This window comes from Eleutherodactylus coqui, chromosome 8 (genome assembly GCF_035609145.1).
Source record: "Eleutherodactylus coqui strain aEleCoq1 chromosome 8, aEleCoq1.hap1, whole genome shotgun sequence".
Lineage (NCBI taxonomy): Eukaryota > Metazoa > Chordata > Amphibia > Anura > Eleutherodactylidae > Eleutherodactylus > Eleutherodactylus coqui.
This window is the reverse complement of record NC_089844.1, coordinates 170,814,306-170,826,824: the sequence shown is the minus strand read 5'-3', so window position 1 is coordinate 170,826,824 and position 12,519 is coordinate 170,814,306. Positions and strand designations below refer to the sequence as shown.

General features: G+C 48.8%; 2 protein-coding genes across 3 annotated transcripts in view; both read right to left on the bottom strand.

Annotated features, from left to right (window-relative positions):
* The window catches only part of LOC136577168 (histone H1-like), a 205,214-nt gene that overhangs the window by 138,849 nt on the left and 53,846 nt on the right, over nt 1–12,519 (bottom strand). The window lies entirely within an intron of this gene.
* On the bottom strand, nt 9,818–10,517 carry LOC136577670 (ubiquitin-conjugating enzyme E2 T-like). The gene has a single exon (XM_066577580.1). It carries the CDS (start codon nt 10,447–10,449, stop codon nt 9,904–9,906), a length of 546 nt encoding a protein of 181 aa, XP_066433677.1. The 5' UTR covers nt 10,450–10,517; the 3' UTR covers nt 9,818–9,903.

Below are 12,519 nucleotides of genomic sequence, written 5' to 3'. Positions count from 1 at the left end.
GGGTCTTGCACTGGTTTAAGGGCGGAAGATGTCATCTGGCAGTTCTCTTTACAGTATTCTGAAGGGATGGCAATGGTCCTTGTTTCCCCGTTGACACAGGGGATGCCAAGAATTACTGGAAATTTAGGGGACAAGATGAGTTGGAAGCTGATCATTTCTTGATAGTCAGGTTTCATCCAGAGCTCCAGTTCGATTGGCTCCTGTGTGAAAGGTCCTGAGGACAAGGGTGACCAATCCATGGTTTCCATATCAATCGGTATGGGCTTAAGCCTGGAGGTAATGTTTTTGTCAAGAGCCGATTTTAAGCCCATGAAGTTTCCTCCTGCTCCTGAATCCAACATTGCTGAGTACTGCATCTTCTGATTGCCCGTTAAGATCAATATTGGTGGGACCATATGGTGAAGTGGGAGAAGGGTTTTCATACCGTCTTGAATTACCCGTGTAAAGGTGTGTTTGGTGACATCCTCTTGTTTCGCGATAGCTGGATTGGTCGTGGTGTTGACAGTAGCTAGAGCAAGAGTCCTTTGGGACTTATTTGGACAGTTTAAGTCATAATGTCTTTCTTTTTCAGTGATGTGGAGGGGTTTGCAGATTATGACAACCTACATCAGTTCTGGTGTGGCTTCAGTCCGCAGCTGGGGACTCAACGTGAATTGACTGAAGGGGTAAGAAATATTGGTGCCCAAAACCCACAGTCTCTCGTTTCCCTGCTTGGAAAGTCTCTGGTCAATCTGAATAAAATCTTCTAGGTTATCAGGGGTCTCCACTCCAGCAAGTTCATCTTTTACCCACTGAGATAATCCCCAACAAAATTGGCTCTGTTGTGCAGCTGGGTTCCCCGTGGTATCATTTGCCCAACAACAAAATTCTGCCATATACTCTGCAACGGAACGTCACCCGTGTCGTAGGTTATGTAACCTCCCTACGGCTGTGGCACAATGGTTCAGGTCATCAAAGATTTGACCCATAGCGGTCGTGAAGGCATCAAGGCTATCAAAAAGATTACTGTTGGTCTCTACATATGGGGAGGCCCAGGCAAGCTCCTTATCAGTGAGGAGGCTAATGATGAAGAATACCTTTTTCTGGTCACTGGTAAACTAGGTGGGCTGCATCTGAAAATAAATCCACCATTGACCTGCTGCAAATTTTGCTGGCAGCAGCTTTTGGATGTATGACACTGAATTGTGCATCTTCAAGAGTTGCCTCTGTAACCCCTCGATCTCTCGTTGCATACTAGCAACCTTTTCCTGGTAGGATGCACAAAATTCATTCAGCTCCGTAATCTGTTTCCTCAGAGTGGCCACTATGGGATCCATGTTTAGGTGTGATTACTTTATTAAGTCTTACAGGCGCTGAATAGCAGCCATGGGTGTAGTAGCTGTGCGGGACCAGAGAGTAGTTGGGAGGAAACTGGAGGTCATCAGCAGGTAGTCACATTTGCAGTACAAATGGATGAGGCAGAAAGCAAAGTCACATGGAAGTCAGGAGCCGTTATCAGGAAATCTAATTTGCAATACACATGGATGAGGCAGAAAGCATAGTCAGGAGGAGAGCCAGGAGTCATCAGCATGTAATCACAGTTTGCAGGAGAGAAGCAGGTTAGGTAGGAGATAGAGCTTGATAAAGGCAATGGAGCACAATAATCATGCACTGATGCAGTGGTAGGGTCAGGTTTTTATAATGAACCTAATCAGGAAACAGAGGCAGGGTCAGAACCAGGAGCCAATAGCCTATAGAGAAGACTCGGTTCCCATGCCTGCTGCATATACACTTCACAACTACATGATGTATATTTTCTTTAAGCTCTTTTTAGGATTGTATAAAAACATAAAAGTGGTCCTAATCAGCTGACCCCCAGCTTCTTCCGTGCCAACAGCGCCAGTTCCCCAGCTGCAATTTACTGCCTGCTGTGTTCTAGCAATATGATGTGACTGCTGTAGTTAAAAGGAGTTTCAGCTCCTATGAGCCCCATAAACTAATCTGAGCCTCTGACAGACCAGCGTATCATGGGGCTGTGAGCTGTCTGTGCAATTCCATATGGCTCAATTATGGCCTATAGGGCTATACACAGACGTCTTCATGTAGACCAATAGTCTACGTGAAAAAACTCTTGTCAGGCCCTATTAGTGTCCGTTTTATGGTCAGCATGATGTACCCATGTATATCAGACAGCACAGACTTGTTCGTGCGCTATTCAATATGAGTTACCACTGCAACTCTGTGAGCCCACAAGTTTAGTTTATGGGACTCACGCAGCAGTGTTTCAGCAGCATCGGGGGTTTTTCAAAGAGATGAATGAACTGATGAGTTAAAACTTCACCTTTATTTCATCCCACATCAAATAACAGCAACGTTTCGGCTGTACTCCTGACAGCCTTTGTCAAGCCAATGCATAAAAAATGGATACCTCTGCAGCCATTAAATATCCCATCACCAATATCAACACCCAATTAAAATGTCTAAAACATCGTAAACTAGCTTAGTGACTTGTTACCTGTGAGCTGATTGATGCCTTCATAGACCGAGCAGCTGAATCCACTCTTCAGTTTAATGTGGAGGACCCAGACCGGTGTCTGTGTCATCATCGTGCGCTCCTGCATGGCACCTCCCCTGTGCAGCGTCAAACCACCGTCTGGTAATCACCACTGGCCCTCACCATAAGCGTGATGACGTCTATACCAACGTGTCACTAGCGTGACGTCACCATGCAGCGTCGTAGTCCTAATCTTCTGCTCTATCTGTCCCGCCCCCTGGCAACTGTCACTTGTTGCCAGGGGCTCACCGTCGCTTCCCACTCTCAGCGTCCTGACGTCAGATGTTATAGCCGCACCGTCGCGTCGCTCGCGCGACGTCACCGCGCAGCACCGTCATCTCCACAGTCAGTCCCTCCCTCTGGCAACTCACACTCGTCGCCAGGGGTTCTCTGACGCTTCCCATTCTCAGCGTCCCGACGTCTAGTGGTACGGCTGTATACCGGCGTCTGGGGCCCTATGTGACCAGCGTGATGACGTCACATGGTCCCGCCCATACAACTGCATCGTATGCCCCATCTCACTCTTCAGATGGCAAAAAAACGTTGAAGTGATATCCTAAGTGCAGGATGCAACTACTAATAGATTATAACATCGTCTATGGAGTCTAATATGCCTGATCTAATTGTGTGTTTCAATAAATATAAGCATATGTAGCTATATGGATAGCACCGATGGAGAAAGTATATCTATGTTACCAACACTTCTGTTGTATATAATTTACATTATTATTACTCCATGTAAGGCATAGCCCCTCAGTAGAGACAGTCAAACTTATAATGATGAAAACTCGCTGTAGTAGTTGCATCCTGCACTTAGGATATCACTCCAACGTTTTTTTGCCATCTGAAGAGTGAGATGGGGCATACGATGCAGCTGTATGGGCGGGACCATGTGACGTCATCACGCTGGTCACATGGGGCCCCAGACGCCGGTATACAGCCGTACCATTAGGCGTCGGAACGCTGAGAATGGGAAGCGTCAGAGAACCCCTGGCGACGAGTGTGAGTTGCCAGGGGGAGGGACTGACTGTGGAGATGACGGCGCCGACGGCGCTGCGCGGTGACGTCGCGCGAGCGACGCGACGGTGCGGCTATAACATCTGACGTCAGGACGCTGAGAGTGGGAAGCGTCGGTGAGCCCCTGGCAACAAGTGACAGTTGCCAGGGGGCGGGACAGATAGAGCAGAAGATTAGGACTACGACGCTGCGCGGTGACGTCGCGCTAGTGACGCGTTGGTATAGACATCATCACGCTTATGGTGAGGGCCAGTGGTGATTACCAGACGGTGGTTTGACGCTGCACAGGGGAGGTGCCATGCAGGAGCGCACGATGATGACACAGACACCGGTCTGGGTCCTCCACATTAAACTGAAGAGTGGATTCAGCTGCTCGGTCTATGAAGGCTTCAATCAGCTCACAGGTAACAAACTGTTAAGCTTGTTTACGATGTTTTAGACATTTTAATTGGGTGTTGATATTGGTGATGGGATATTTAATGGCTGCAGAGGTATCCATTTTTTATGCATTGGCTTGACAAAGGCTGTCAGGAGTACAGCCGAAACGTTGCTGTTATTTGATGCGGGACGAAATAAAAGTGAAGTTTTAACTCATCAGTTCATTCATCTCTTTGAAAAACCCCGATGCTGCTGAAACACTGCTTGGTGATTCGGATATTATTTGGACGAAAGGTCTGCGTCCAATTTCAGCGCTGCATCAACAAACCCATATCGTGGCTCTAGTGAGTATTTTCTCCTATTTTTTTCTGGTGTGCTGCAACTAACTACTGTCTGTGAACTGTGCTGGTTTATGGGACTTTTAGGAAGGAGCACACATCATTAGATCCTCCAGAGGAGGCGAAGTCCTGTGTTCTCCGTAAGCTGTAATAGGACAAGTTGTCACAGGATGATGGCAGAGCGCAGAATTGACAGGGAGTGCAGATTTTAAATTTGGAATATGTAAATTGTTGGTGCAGGTTTTGACATCAGATTTCACCCTGTGTGTAGCGGAGGCATTGGAATCTAATGCATCAGATGGTATATCGGACGGCCGTGAAAACAGCAGCCATATACACTCGTGTGAATAAAGCCTAAACTTATTTTTTAAATAATGCGTTTTTCTTGCGCGTTTTTTTCACGCGATATAGCTGTTTTTCACGTAATTGTGAATGGGCCTTTCTAATGTTAAAAACGCACCGCAAGTTGGTACTTTGCAATTTTTATGCGATGCGTTTTTACATTAGAAAGTCCTAATGACAATCGCGTGAAACAAACGCTAGTGCGTATTCACCCTTAAGGACATGTCTTATTTTAGCCATGTAGGTGCAACGATTTTTTTGGTGATTTTCATCGACGCTTTCCAAAAGCCGTACCTTTTTCATTTTTCTCTCTACATGGCCGTATCAGAGCTTGTTTTTTGCATGGCGAACTGTAATTTTTATCGGTACCCTTTTTGAGTACATGTAATGTATTGTGGAACACTTTTTTGGAGTGTCTAAAACAGCATTCATCATACAGCATGAATGACTTTTTGGGGAAATTATTATTTTACGTTGCTGCATTCAATGTCCCACAACTTTTTTTCTTTTTCCATGGTCAGAGCTCTGTGGGGGCTGTAGTTTTCATTTATACCACTTTGGGTAACATATGGCTTTTTTGATCCCTTTTTTATTTTGGCAAGACGAATAAAATAAGCACTTTGTCTCTGTTTTTAGGGGTGGGGGTGGGGGTGGGGGTTATGGTTTTTACCCTGCAGGATAAATATAGTCTGTTCAATTTACTGCTCAGAGAATAAATGCAAAGTGTGGCAGCATGAATGATTTGTATAGCTGAACCTGGAAGAATAAGGTTTATCTTTTTATATTTTTTGCATCATTCATGCTGCAACCCTTTGCATTTATTATCGGAGCCTGTGCTGGATCCTTGATTTGGGCTCTGTTGCGGCTGTGCATCGTGACCGCCTTCCTGGAGACAGCTACTAGTTTGTCCTACTGACAGATCTCGCTTTTCTTGGTTCACTTCATTGTCCCGGTTGTCATGGATACAATGATACCAAATATGTGTGATTTTTTTAAAAAAATTATACCAATATGGAAAAATGCACAAAGGGGTTTTTTTAACACCATTTTTATTTATTTTTTATATCCCTGTAGGGAACTTGAACCATAACAGCGGTGATCGCTATGATATTGCATTGTATGACTTCTGTACTGTAGTGCCCTATCACTCATAATAGTGATCACAGGCAAGGGCAAGCCAGGGCGACAACATCTGGCGTCCAGTTGCCACAGCAATCCATTGGCCTTCGCGATTACATCGTGGGGATCCGATGACATCACAGAGGGAGCACACTCCCTCTGTAAACCCTTTACATGCTGTGATCTACATAGAGCGCAGCATGTAGGGGGTTAACAGCGGAGACCGCTATTCTTATGTATCCCCGCTGTTGCAGTGGGAGGCTGGCTATCGGTATGTAACATCCGGCTCCAGCTGCGTGATAGTGCATGCTTAGCTTCTGATCCCACACCATCCATGACATTAGTTTACATCCTGTTAAGTACCCGCAGCCAGGATGTAAACATGTCCTGAGGGATTAAAGAGGTAGTCCAGGTAATAAAAGCGCTGGGTGGGGTGGTAGGAAATGAACCATACATAAAGGGGGGGGGGGGGAGTTACACAGTTTTCACCTCTGCTGCTCCAGACTTCAGTCTATTTTGGCGGCATCGGGTACATGGCTGTTTACTCATGTGGGTAACCTTGCATTCCATGCCATGCGATGTGTTCTCCTGTACCTTTTGAAAACAATGGGCAACGTGTTCCGAGGAGCGTGCAATGATTGAGCATGCCGCTCGTGTATACGACGCCATTCAGAAGAACGGAGTTAATATTCGCATGAGTTGTGTGTGTCCGGCAACGCACAACGCTCACACGATTTGAGCCCTCATGTGCGTGTAGCCTTAGGTAGTGTTCATCAATTCACCATGGGCTCGTTTACACGGGCAGTGTCATTGCGTGTGTGGATTGCGAATGGCACTGGGCATGCCTGGGAATGACGCGATCACAGACAAGTGCAATGTGATCTTTGTTTTTCAATTCTGTTCAGAGCGAGGATGTATATGGAACCAATGAGAATACGCAATGCATGCACAGCCCATACAAGGCCCATGTATGATATGCAGGGAAATAGAGCATGCTGTGATTTAGTTCTCCTGCGTATTGACATGCAGTGCCCACACCTCCGTGTGAATGGAAAGATGAAAGTCCAGTGACGTTCAGTATCTCCATTCACTGTGTGTCAAGCACGGGATAACCATGTGCGTAATATGCGGTGACAATATGTCCATGTGAATGGGCAGCTGTCATGGAACCACAGAAGGAAACCACAGGGTGCGTACAATAACGCTGTGTGAACGCTCCCAACAGACACCATAGCGGTGTCCGTCTCACTAATGACCGTGAATGGTTCGGTTTCCTTTCTTTTGTGGGTTCCACTACAGCGCTGGTTTCGGCATCCGTGGCGGAACCACCTGACACAATCACAAGGCGCAGTAGAGGAAAAGAAGCTGTGTGATTGCTGCAAACCAGCGTGAAGTACTCAATAGGTCACATGTGTCAGACTCAATCCAGCCCACCACGTCATTTATGTGGTCTGTGATGAGGTCCGGACGCAGAAGAATCGGTTCTCCACTTTCCTCAGAGGATGCAGTCAGCACCTGGCAGAAGGGGCAACGCCAGCAACAGGAGCGGGTGCCATCTGAGCTCTGGCACACCTCCATGCCCCTCTGTTCACCAACTCCATAGACAGTAGTAGAAAAGGTCAGCAGCCCACAATATGTCACCATAGGTGGAAGGCTTCAGAGGTCCTGCACACTCAGTAGCAGACCCTTGACTATAGGTCCATAAGCCAGTGGTACAAAGATAATGACCCAAGCAGCAGGAAGGTGCATATAGATTAATCCTCTTCTTAATTCCACATAAATAATTAATGGAATTAATAAAGAAGACGATTAATCTATATGCACCTTCCTGCTGCTCTGTTCACCAACTCACAGGGGGTGGCACAGCTCTGACAGCCCTGCCTAGACACCTCAGCCACCCGCCATGGTAGGAAGCTCGGTGCTAAAGCGGCAGAAGGGGAGAAACATCATCTTAGTACAGAGAACTCCACAGCCATGTAGGGAGCAGTTACATGTAAGGATCATTCACACGGGAGGATGAAGTTTTGATCTGTGTATTTGGACCTTCCGGCGTTTTCACCTGCGCAAATAAAAAAACAAAAATAAAACACAAAAAGGCCCCAGATTTGTCCTGCACTCATACAGATATAACATGGGTATGCACTGCGTATCTGCGCTATCCTATCAACTTTATTAGGCAAGTTCAGTCCCTAACAAGGACCAAAATAGGACATTCTGTGAATTTTTTTTTCTACATGCGTAAAATACGTCTGAAGAGTAAGTCTGAATGACCCTATACAATGGTGTTTAACCCCTTCCAATCTAGTCTGACCTCGTCAGACATTGAGATTTCCCTGTTTGGCGCCCATGTGGGGGGGAGGGGGGGGGGTCCAACACTATGCGGAAGAGAGCTGTGATGTCAGACCTCTCCTCTGCATAGTGTAATATATAATAATACTATATGACATACATATGTAATATTCATATTTAGGCCTCATGTCCACAGGAGTTTTTCAACCAAACATTAAGTGTGCGTTGCATGCGATACGCGGTTAATGGAGACCATGAAAGTAACCAGACTTTCACTGCTTCATGCCCATGAGCGTGTAGATACATGCGAGAAATAGATCGCAGCATGTTCCCTTTTTGTCAGTGTACGATGCAGCAAAAACCCTGTACTTTTGTATGGGCAATATATGCAACACTGTCCATACGCAATACATTGTGTATGGGCGGCGAATCATACATCCCCAGGCTGAAACAGTCCCACTGCGGCATCAAACACCTAAGGCCTCATGTCCACGGGGAAAATCAGATCCGGTGCAGATTCTACATGTAGAATCTGCAGCGGGTCCCTCCTGCCCCGCGGACATGAGCGCTGAAAATGGGAATTTAAAAGAATTTACTCATCCGGCGCGGGCGGGGAAAGCCTTCTCTTCCTCACAGCCGGATCTTCTTTTTCGGCCGGCGGATGAATTCGTCACACCGGCGGCACGTCGCCGACGTGCATGCACCGGACACATCCGCCGAGCCGAAGCAAGAAAGATCCGGCCGTGAGGAAGAGAAGACCTTCCCGGTCCGCTCCGGATGGGTAAATTCTTTTAAATTCCTATTTTAGGTCTCCCGCGGATCCGGACGGCTTCCATAGGCTTCAATAGAAGCCCGCGGGAGCCGTCCCCGCGGGAGACCCGCACGAAAATGGAGCATGGTCCAGATTTTTTCATGCTCCATTTTTTTTTAAATCCCTTTTATTGACCATCCGCGGGTATTTATCTAACCATGGGTGGTCAATGCATCCCTATGGGGTGCGGATCCGCGGGCAGAAGAGTTAAAATCTGCTGCGGATTTTAATTCTCCTTTTGCCCGTGGACATGAGGCCTAAATCTTCAAAAAATTGCTAATAAAATCATCAGTCAAGTTCATTTTTATGTTTCTGTTGAGCAATTCCAAGGAATCCACAACATGCTATCCCACCATAATAAAGAGCGGGGAGCGTGCGGGGGCAGGGGAGTTGGATTAGAAAGGGATAGTCCGACTGCACACAGAATCCAACTGGGTGCCCGGCCAGCATCGGTGTGGCAGTCTTTTTGCTGTACTGCTGAGGATCCGCACCGCGAGCTGTCAGACATGCGCAGTACGGATTGTATTAACTCACTGCTGTCCCCGTGCCAACGCCTAGCAATGACGCAGAATCCATGGCCTCTCTGCAATGTCACTGCAGAGGGCCGCGGACTGGACGGCTTCCATTGACTTCACTGTAAGCTATCCATGGAGAGTCCACACAGAATCAATGCAATTTCTTCTCCGCGAGCAGAAGAGCGCAACCGCTGTCCACTCATGGAGACGAAGTCGAGGTTTGCCATAGCATGCTATGAGCTGTATTTGCTGCGGAACGCGGAGGCCCACTCCGGATTCTGCAATGCAAATCCCCCCCTGTGCAGGGGGCCTTAATCTGTCCTTATTACACAGACACAAAAAACACCTGTAATATGGAGTGTAAATACATCCATGTGAATGAGCACTTTGACAGTAACCATAATGCTGATGTGGTGAGAAGTTTGCTGCCCCCTGCTGTCAGTGACACCTCACGGCAGGACAGCTGACCTCTCTGTATACAATATGCTTTTATTACAAACACAACAGTCCGACACTACTGCCGCCTGGCGGCGAGGGAGGCTACTGCACTGTCCTGTACAGTCACTGCAGTCCGGGCCGCGGCTTCTTGGCGGGCTCGGGCTGGTCAGCGCTGCGCCGCTTCTGTCCGGTACTGACAGCCGCTTCCCGGGGTTTGGCGTGTTTCTCGGTCCACTCCCGCGCTGTGGCCGTGTACGCCGCCCTGTGGTACTTGTACTCCCGGGCGATGTCTGCCATGAGGGGGTCCTCCGGGTTCGGCTCGTTCATGAGGAGCTGGATGGAGGCGAGGACGGAGGACAGGTTCAGCGCGGGCCTCCAGGCGCCCTCTGGCGGCGGCTTCAGGATGTCCAGGCAGATCCTGCCGGCCGTGTCTATGTTCGGGTGGTAAATGGGGGTGAGAAACTGCAGGCGCGGCGGCTGGAAGGGATATCTCTCCGGCACGGCGACCTCCAGGCTGAACACCCCGCCTTCGTAGGGAGAGCCCGAGCCGCCCACCACCTGCGCCCGCAGCTGCTCCATGTTATCGTCCACTTGCCAGCAGCTGATGCCGGTCGGCGGCTCGGTGCTGAGGAGCTGCAGCTCCCGCTTCAGCCGTGACTGCCGCTGCATCTCGCCGGCCGGGAAGGAAACCTGCTGCTCGTCAAAAAGCCCGCCAAGCAGACCACGTGACGACTAGGCGGGGAGACAGCGGCGGCTTCTGTGTGGTGACGGTCACGTGACTATTAGGCGGGGGAGGCTGCGGCGGCTTCTGTGTGGTGACGGTCACGTGACTATTAGGCGCGGGAGGCTGCGGCGGCTTCTGTGTGGTGACGGTCACGTGACTCCTCGAACGAAGGGCGGGAAAAATGCGGTGGGAAGGTAACCATGAGGGCCGTCCGACCGCACAGGGCTTCTGTCATCACCATGGTGGTTACTGAACTACTTCATGGGGTCATAGATGGGGGGAGAGGGACGCAGGGAGCGGTTATAAGGGCGCTCTCACACATTGGGGATTGTTATGTGGGTCCTTACAGGCATCCCCCATATATTCTGTGCTGCGGTTCTGGTTCTGGTCCGCACCGTCTGATTGGACCCGGTTTTTGGCGCAGATTCCACCTCTTCTAATGTAGGGCGAATGCCCCCCCCCCCCCTATAATGTAGTTACACAGCAGGGAGCTGAGAAACACAATCACATACGGTGCGGGGGGTGAGCTGCTGATGTCTGTATTCGGTTTTGATTGTCAGTGATCCACCGATTATCACTGCTTGTGTGTTTGTGGATCAAAGTACTAACAACCACTTGTCTGTGTGTGAGTGCTTCTCATGCTCCGCCCCTGATCACATGATGGTGATGTCATCGCAGGTCCTAAAGCATAAAACATGCAGAGCCTGACAGCAGCGCATATTTTTATATTCCACAAGGCTTTTGCTCAATTCGCAAACTGATTGGTTGTGTGGGTTGGCTGATTCACAGTGATTGGTTGTGTGGGTTGGCTGATTCACAGTGATTGGTTGTTTGGGTTGGCTGATTCACAGTGATTGGTTGTGTGGGTTGGCTGATTCACAGTGATTGGTTGTGTGAGTTGGCTGATTCACAGTGATTGGTTGTGTGGGTTGGCTGATTCACAGTGATTGGTTGTGTGGGTTGGCTGATTCACAGTGATTGGTTGTGTGGGTTGGCTGATTCACAGTGATTGGTTGTGTGAGTTGGCTGATTCACAGTGATTGGTTGTGTGAGTTGGCTGATTCACAGTGATTGGTTGTTTGGGTTGGCTGATTCACCAAACAACCAATCAGGTTGCAAATGGAGCAGAAGTCTTGTGTAATATAAAAATATGTGACAGCAGCCTTGTGCTCACAGGACCTGTGATGGTCACCATCATGTGATCAGTCACCTGGCCTCTGCCCCTGATCATGGCGCTGACGTCATCACTGGTGCTTCACTTTACTAAAAACCTGCAGAGCCCAACAGCCATCTGCTGACAGGACCTGTGATGATGTCACTGTCATGTGATCAGTCACCGGCTCTTAGCTCCGCCCCTGAAATGTGACGGTGACGTCATCACAGATGCTAAACTAGCAGAGGCCGATGAAAACTATGTAGCAGAGCTGTGTATGATGTGCATATGTAGCACGGCTGTGTGTGACATGCATGTAGCAAAGCTGTGTGGTGTGTTTGACGCGCATATGTCGCAGAGCTGTGTGTGACAGGCTCTCGGAGGCGCCTTGTGTGTAGTGACCTCTTCTTCCACTTGTGTAGAGCTTGTTGGCCACTAGACGCCTCTACGACGCAGAGAAGAGATTTCACCCCGTTACCAGAGGGGGGCGCATTATTGGGATGTGAGGAGCTGCTTGGTTATATTGAGAATTGTGCCCCACCTGGGCTGTTCTCACCAGATTGTTGGTCACCGGGTTGACTTCAGCAACGAGTCTAGATTTAGTTTGGACGCTGACGACGGCCATGTTTGTGTCTGGAGACCTCAGAGTGAGCGCCTCAATCCTGCCTTTGCTGTGGAGGGGCATACTGCCCCCTGTTGGTGTGATGGTCAGGGGGCCATTGCATATGACAGTCGGTCACCCCTACTAGTGGTACAAAGGACAGTTCAGCGATATGTTCAGGACATCCTGCAGCCACGTGTGTTCCTTCCATGAGGCATTTACCAGCAGGATAATGCCCGGCCGCACACAAGGGAATGCCTC

Excerpts from the sequence above, each read along its gene's own strand:
- LOC136577670 (XM_066577580.1), bottom strand. The coding sequence starts at position 10,449 with ATGCAGCGGCAGTCACGGCTGAAGCGGGAGCTGCAGCTCCTCAGCACC.